Here is a 7630-nt window from a genome sequence, read left to right on the forward strand (position 1 = left end):
TGCCATCACTCATAGTTAGTTTTGATTGGCTCCAGGGCCCTGCGACCCTGAGCATGATATAGGTGGTATAGAGAAGATGGATGGATGGATTATGTGTTGCAGACCTAATATCATGTTATAAATGGTTAAGTAAAACCTATGTTTATCAAAAAATGTAATAAATGTAGTTAACTCTAGTGAAAGAGATATCACATGTGTTAAGGAAATCTTCATGAAAACTGTAAGGCTGAAAATGTACTTTCACCTGGCTCCTGTGAAGAACCGTAACTGCACTACTCAGACTATCCATGCGGTGGCAGTATGAGACATCTGTGCGTGTCGTCCGGCGAAGAAGAATTCCGTGTCTCTTCCGGCTGAGGCCATAGCAGCACGTTTTATTCATTCAGGGCTGTTTATATTTTTATCCCGTTCGACTCATGGGCCGTATTTTTAACCGGTGACGCGGTGACGGTCTCAGTCTCCACTTACATGCAGCCCGGTCAGACTTTCACTGAACAAACCGAAGTCATGGAGGAAGTGGAGACAGCAGAGGAGCTGCTGGCAAAGCGGCAGCGCAAGGAGAAGAAGGACCTGCAGGGTTTGTGGCTCTTACTCCTCTTTTATCATCTGGACGGACAGTTTAGTTCTTTTATGCGAGAAATCTGTGTCACGAATATTTTGTCTCTTGGTGGCTCCCCGCAACTGTAACTATTGGCTGCTTTAAAAAAAAAAAAACACATACAATACACTCAAGTTATTTACACATTCACTCCTGCACAAAAGATGTAGTTTCAGATGAATATTTACGCAGTATTGAAGGCTGTCTCTCCGCACATGCCAGATTTGACCATTCAAGCATGTTATTATTGTAACCATAGTGGATTTATTGATGCCAAAATATGAACTGCATCAATCAAAGACAAAAATGCTCTCAGTGATACAGCAAAACTGAGGTGTAACTTTAGACAAACAGGCTGTGAAGCTATGGTAAATAGTGTCATAATAAACAACTCCAGACCACACACTTATAGCCCTGGAGTAAAAGCGGTTTCTGAGTCTGTTTGTCCTGGTTTTTAAAGGCTCTGTACCGTCTGCCTGAGGGTAGCAGGTGGAACAGGGGGTTACCATAGTGGGATTGGTCTGAGAGGATGAGCTGTGTCTTCCTGAGGCACACACTCACACATATAAAAAAAAAAACTCAAAATGTTTGTTTTCAAGCCTTAAAGGCATTACATTTTTGCTGTTTCCTATAATTAACAAGAAATCACAGTGTTTTCTTCTCTATATCCAGCAGCATCTGAAAGTTCTATTTTCTTCCGTGTGTGGGTGTTATCATGTCACACGATCTGATTTTGTGCCGCCTCATTTTCAGCTAAAATCCAGAGCATGAAAAACGCGGTGCCCAAAAATGACAAGAAAAGAAGGAAGCAGCTGACGGAGGAGGTCGCCAAACTCGAGGCAGACCTCAGCCAGAAACATGAGGAGGAACTGATGCAGCTCAATTCTGAACCTGACACCAAGGTAAACTGTTTCATTCAGCAGACTGCTTTTGTTTTTGCGAGCCATCAATGAGTATTAGGATTGTCAGCAACAATTTATGACAATTGGAACAGCGTAACCTCATCATGTATATTCAATCTTACAAGGTGGAAGTGGTGATGAATGGAATGGAGGCCATGAAAGTGGAAGTTGAAGAACAAGAAGAGGCCAAACAGCCGCGAGTCACCAAGGCCCAGAAGAGAAGAGTGAGATACAGTTTTACTTCTTTCTGTCTGCAGCTGTACAATAGAAAAAGTTAATAACTACAATCTCTATCCCAAAAAGTCCCCACCCTTTTGACCAATAAATGAATGACACTAAAGTAATAAGATGTACTATTTTGTATTTGGTCGATAGCGTTTGTGTATCGTATCAATCGTATCAATGATTTTAAATGCTAAATCGATATCTTTTATTCAAATGATCGTCTACAGGACAAGAAGGCCGCCCAAGATAAGGAGAGAGAGAGCAGGATAGCAGAGGCCGAGGTGGAGAACCTGCAGGGGGTGAGACACCAGGAAGGGTTGAAGCTCGCTCAGAAACTCGGCCAGCTGAAGCTTCAGATCAAGGAGATCCCTTCTGATGGCCACTGCATGTACCGTGCTGTTAAAGATCAACTGGCACAACAATCAAAGGTGCATATTGTTATAAGAGCAATGTCACTGTAACTATAGTTTGAATCCACAACAGTAATAAACGTAAATGTTCAGGGTGGCTCAAGTTTGCACCGGCACTCTTGTGGAGGTTCTAGAATTACTTTGTGATTATTTAGATCGTAACAGAGGTGCTCATGTTGTTGTGTTTTATTTGTAGCCGGAGTCCGCGATGAGTGTGAAAGATCTCCGAGCACGCACGGCTGAGCACATGAGAAGCCATACTGACGACTTCTTGCCTTTCCTCACCAACGCAGACACTGGCGACATGTACACAACAGGTTCGACTTTTCTCTTTGTTTCACTTTTTTATTATTCATTATTTATTTTCTAATTTGTTGGAATCTGTGTCGTATTCCCCAGATGAGTTTGAGAAATACTGCGGCGACGTGGAGCACACAGCCGCTTGGGGAGGGCAACTGGAGGTGAGGCGCTTTAGTCATGTCCTCACCTTTGATATGTTTAATTGTGTGTAAACAATAAATCACTTTTCTTGTATTTCACAGCTGCGAGCTTTGACCAAAGTTCTTCACCTGCCAATCGAAGTGATCCAGGCTGACTCTCCCACTATCAAAATTGGAGAGGAATATGACGGTGGAACCATCACTCTTGTGTAAGAATGCTTGTCTTTATTTTATTTACGTCTGTTCATGGGTAAACAGTATTTCATTATCATCCTTCTAGACACCTCAAATATATTTGATTGAATTATGTTGTTGTAAATACTGCTCATTCAGACTAATCAAGAATGTTGAAGTACATAAAATAACTTCTAATCACACAGAGAACACTCATATTTCATAGGTAAATATTACTGGGGGGGACGGGACTGCACAATATGCTATTCAAAATGCTCAGAGTGCAAAATGATTCATTTTTAAAACTAGACTACACACAACAGTAGGACAATTTGTGTTTGATAGATTATGTCACGTGTCAACAAATCAGTTGCTTTAAGTAATTATATTCTAAATGTATAGTTGTTTGACTGTTAAGGTTTGTAATGCAGTGGTTCAGTTCAAGAATTCCTTTTTCTCTTTGGTGTGCAGCTACATGCATCATGCCTACGGCCTGGGAGAGCACTACAACACCGTGGAGCAGCTGAAGGACCCGGCCAATGTGGAGGACAGCTGAGAGACCGTTCAGCGTTGGCTTGATTTAAACCTGAGTGTGACGGGAGAGACCGTTAACAAAAAGGACATTTAAATGCAGACTTATTGGAAAGGTGACCCCATTTCTGAGACATAATGAAGCTCCTTTTAACAGACTTGTCTGGGCGTTTTCAGATGGGTTTTGGTGCCGAGCGATAGGTCACTGTTTCAAAGTCAGAACAACTGAGCGTGCAAGGTGAAATCTTGATGGATAATCCCCATTTCTGAAAATATATTCCACTGTGCTAATGAAAGATGGCATCGGGGGGTGTTTGACATATCACTTGTCTTACATTGGACACCCTTGGGTTAACCTAATGAAGCCCTCAGGTTCCCCCGCAGCCCATTTTAATAAATCAAATGCACTGGAGCAGTGGAGGACATAAGAGCTGTTTTAAGATGCATGTCACCTCGTCATATGTCCGCGTTAGGGTCAGTTGTTGTTGAACTTCTTCAGTCTTCTTGAATTGAACTGAAAGTGAAATATTAAATGTTTATCAATAATAAATAAATAAATGCATAATACAATAATGAGGTGAGGTTGAGTTTGTGTGATGAAACTAACATTTTGTCCTTTACCTCATGAAGAGGTTAGGCAGCAGTGTTGCAGGTACTGCGTATGCTGAGTATGAACTTTCTGAAAGTATTTCAGGCACAAGTTTTGGTCTACATCTTCACGTAAAACAGGTAGTTCATGATGGTTTAGTGGAGTTTGGTCCTTGTCATGTACTACCCGAGATGTGTTGGATCTAATGTCATTAAATATCAGTGAAGCGGATTCCGTGTGTTTTACCACCATCACCTCTTGTTGGGTTTACTATTGGCAGTGCAATACTGGATTGTTTGTAAAAGTATTGTGAAATCACGAATTAATAATAAATTGTCTGATAGTCTTTATCAAATGGATGAAGATCATCTAAATATATTTGTATTTCTCCCACAGCAAAACAGAAACATTCTGTGACATAAGATTATTTTCCACATGAACATGATTGGAAATGTCATTAAAACGTGTGTCAATAAAAAGTGTCATTACAAATGGGACTTTCAATGTACAGCAATATTGACCAAGTTGTTTGGGTTGTAACTCGTAGTGTGGTCATCATGCAGCTGGGAACTCATGAAGTTCCCATTTGGGAACTTCCCATTTCCTAAGGATTCAGAATAACAGTTTGCCAGTTCGCCTCATTGTCATCACCTGTGGAAACCAAAATGAGGAGGAATTCGCAAAAAACATCCCTTTTAGACACTGGGAAGCAGGATTTCTCCCTTTGATGTCTTTCCACTGACTTATACACGCAGCATAATCTTTAATTTAATCCAAATATGAATGAATAACAAACATTTCTATCAAATACGAACTTCAATCCGAGTAATAAACTCAATTTGAAAGTTGGATGAATACTTCTGTTTGGCAGAATTCAGCTGCTCGTCCCACTCAAAAATAAAATAAAATCTTGTTTCCAATTGTATAAGATGCCAATAAGTATTTTTAGAGGAAAGAAATTGGCCACAAATGTCGGAACTTTTTATGGGAAACTGGGATTATTCCATGAAGGTGCTGCTATACATCGTTCGGCCACTGGGTGTCGCCGCCGCCGTAGAGACTGATTTACAGCGTGCGGTCGCTATGGACACGCGACAGTCCGAAAACTTGTGAGACATGGATGATCGAGAGGCGATGGTCAGACAGTCGGTGGTCAGAGCTTTATATGGCGGCTCAAAGTCCCTAACTTTGAGTTCAAAGAGAATCCAGGAGGTTCCTGAATGTGTCTCCAGATTGACCGACCTGTCAGTCCTCCTGTTGAACAACAACTCCATCGCCCGCCTCCCCGCAGAGCTGCTCTCTCTACGACAAGTGAGTCTGTCTCCCGTTTGTTTGCTCGGGGCTCATCTGCTTACTGGAAATTTGCCAGGATCGCTCTTCAAATGTTTTACGCACCACGCAGATTTGTGATTAAATACTTTTCCTTCTGCGATGCCTGCAAGCTGACTGAACTGAATTTGGGGAATAATACCTTGAAGGAGGTTCCTGCTGTGCTGGGCCATCTGGAGTCCTTGAAAAAACTGTACCTGTTCAGAAACCAAATTACTGTAGTGCCTCCCGATGTGATAGGTGGGTTTCTCACTGTTCTGCATGATTAAAACAAAGTGTGAGTCGTCGCTTCTATTGAGGCCGCGGTGTGGCTGTTTTGCAGGTGGGTTGACAAACCTGGTTGTTCTCAATCTGAACCACAACCGGATTCAAAGACTTCCTCCAGAAGTTAGAAGGTACGTGGACGACGCCACAGTGTCCCTCAAGACAAAAAAAAAAAAAAGCCTATGGGTCTGTGTGTCAGAAACTCGTGAGTGTCGTCTCCCCTCCAGATTGAAAAGGCTTCAACACCTCAGCGTCCTGGACAATAAACTGGAGGAAGTTCCCGTTGGGCTCGGTCATCTTACCCGTTTGTCTGAGATTAACCTGAATTCCAACGAACTGCCGGGGCTACCGAAAGAGCTCTACAAGTGTAAAGAACTGACAAAGATTTATGTTGCCAGAAACAAGCTGAGCAGTCTACCAGAGGTTGGTGAAGCTCTCCTGAGACTGGAGGAGTCTTCTTTTCACATCACGAGTTTCTTTTCTATTTTATTTAATTTTTTTCTCACATCAAACCAGAGTAAATGGAACATTTTTACTTATTAATTAAATCTTTGCACTTTAAGTTCAGACAACTCTTATTTCCTTGCAAGTTTATATGAAGACACAATTAATGTTAAGGCACTTGTAATTCCAGAGTTGTGACCGAACCTCTATCTAAACATAATTTGGTTTCACAACTTGCCTGATTTTTCCTCTCAGGGGATTACATCACTTGCAAAACTCCAAGTACTGGATGTTGCCGGGAACCAGCTGTCAATGTTCCCCATCGAGGTACTCCACTCAGCACAATTTGAACCAAACTCAAGGGCGATGCCGCGATAGCTGGGAAGTATTGAAATGTAAACTCACTGCCTTACCTGTGTAGTTTCACCTGCTGCCCCTCAAAGAGCTGCACTGTGAAGGAAACAGGTTTGTGCAGCGGGAGCCTGTGCCGTCAGTGCAGGATGCTGAGGTCTTCTCCTTAAAGGCAGGTATCCCTGAACCATTGGTCACGTAGACACGCTGTTGTTTCCCAAACCGTTGTAATGTGTTTGTGTCACATTTTGTCTTACCGTTACAGGAACTGGTTGCCAGGTTTGTTTTGCAGGAGGATCAGAAGAAGTTCTCTCTAATCCATATGATGCTTCCTCACTACCCAACTCTGACCAGCCTGTTGGCCAGAAGCAGCCGCTGCGCAGTCTGCCTGAGCCCCTTCCTCACTACCTGGCTGGAGTGTGTTCATTTTATCAATCTGAAGGTCGGTGAATACAGTATTCATACGAGCCATCCAGATATCTTCAGTACTGCTCATTTCGACTAAACTATTAATTAGTTAGTAAAGGCAGGGTACAAACTGGACAGGCCGCCATAACAGGACAGACACTGAAACACACACACGTATTCTCACCTATGGGAAAGTGTGAAGGATTAGCCTCAAATACATGTTTTTTTATTTTTTTTTTCATATTATACTTTCATCTGATATCTGGAGCACCTTAGGAAATTTCACAGCAAAAAGCCCCAACAGGATTTGAACTGATGCCACACTGAACAACACACAACACATCCAAATAACAGGGCATCGCTATGTTTTTTTGTTTTTTTTGTGTTACAGGACGTTAAAGTGAGGTCTTTGCTGACCGTTCCTGTGCGCGCCCTTCTCTGTTCATATAAGTGCTTTAACTCTGATGGACACTCCTACTATGGCGTTACAACAAGACAAATTAACAACTTCACCTAAAGGTATTTTTCCTGATTTTTTCACCGTCATTAGTTATTGTTTGTGCTTCAGGCCATATAAATGACAGTTAACACTTCAGCCACTAGATGGCAGCAAAGGAACATCATAGTTTGCAGCTGTCATAGACGTCAGGTTATAGAGGGAAAAGGTGAAATGTGGTGACTATATTAAACATTACTACATTTACATAGAAAGTGTCTATTATTTATACATGATTTCAACACAACCGATAGCTGTATATGTATTTCACTGTGTATTTAAGCAAGCATGTATAAAAAAAAATACCTGCTCCCTAAATGTATTTAGTCTGCTAAACATTTAAAATCCTAATCTCTCAGTACATTTGTCAGGTATTTGTTGTTATATGAATCTGTGGAGATCCTTGTCTCTGGTTTCTGCCCATCACACTGCACCCAGACTCCATAGCTGCACCATCTCAATCTCCCAT

The 7630-nt window shown here is 41.8% G+C and overlaps 2 protein-coding genes across 2 annotated transcripts; both read left to right on the plus strand.

Moving 5' to 3' along the window:
* The first annotated feature begins 327 nt into the window (after positions 1-327).
* otud6b (OTU deubiquitinase 6B) lies at positions 328-4375 on the plus strand. Its single transcript, XM_080484535.1, has 8 exons — positions 328-577; positions 1352-1500; positions 1626-1724; positions 1953-2153; positions 2332-2452; positions 2535-2596; positions 2678-2784; positions 3221-4375. The coding sequence occupies exons 1-8, from the start codon at positions 469-471 to the stop codon at positions 3303-3305; spliced, it is 933 nt and encodes a 310-aa protein (XP_080340661.1). The 5' UTR covers positions 328-468; the 3' UTR covers positions 3306-4375.
* A 610-nt stretch (positions 4376-4985) lies between these two features.
* lrrc69 (leucine rich repeat containing 69) lies at positions 4986-7182 on the plus strand (the record flags this gene model as incomplete). Its single annotated transcript, XM_080484305.1, has 8 exons — positions 4986-5180; positions 5312-5438; positions 5521-5593; positions 5690-5885; positions 6162-6233; positions 6328-6429; positions 6523-6699; positions 7057-7182. 8 exons carry the CDS (start codon positions 4986-4988, stop codon positions 7180-7182), a joined length of 1068 nt encoding a protein of 355 aa, XP_080340431.1.
* Positions 7183-7630: the final 448 nt, after the last annotated feature.

Source organism: Lipophrys pholis (genome assembly GCF_963383615.2).
Source record: "Lipophrys pholis genome assembly, chromosome: 17".
Lineage (NCBI taxonomy): Eukaryota > Metazoa > Chordata > Actinopteri > Blenniiformes > Blenniidae > Lipophrys > Lipophrys pholis.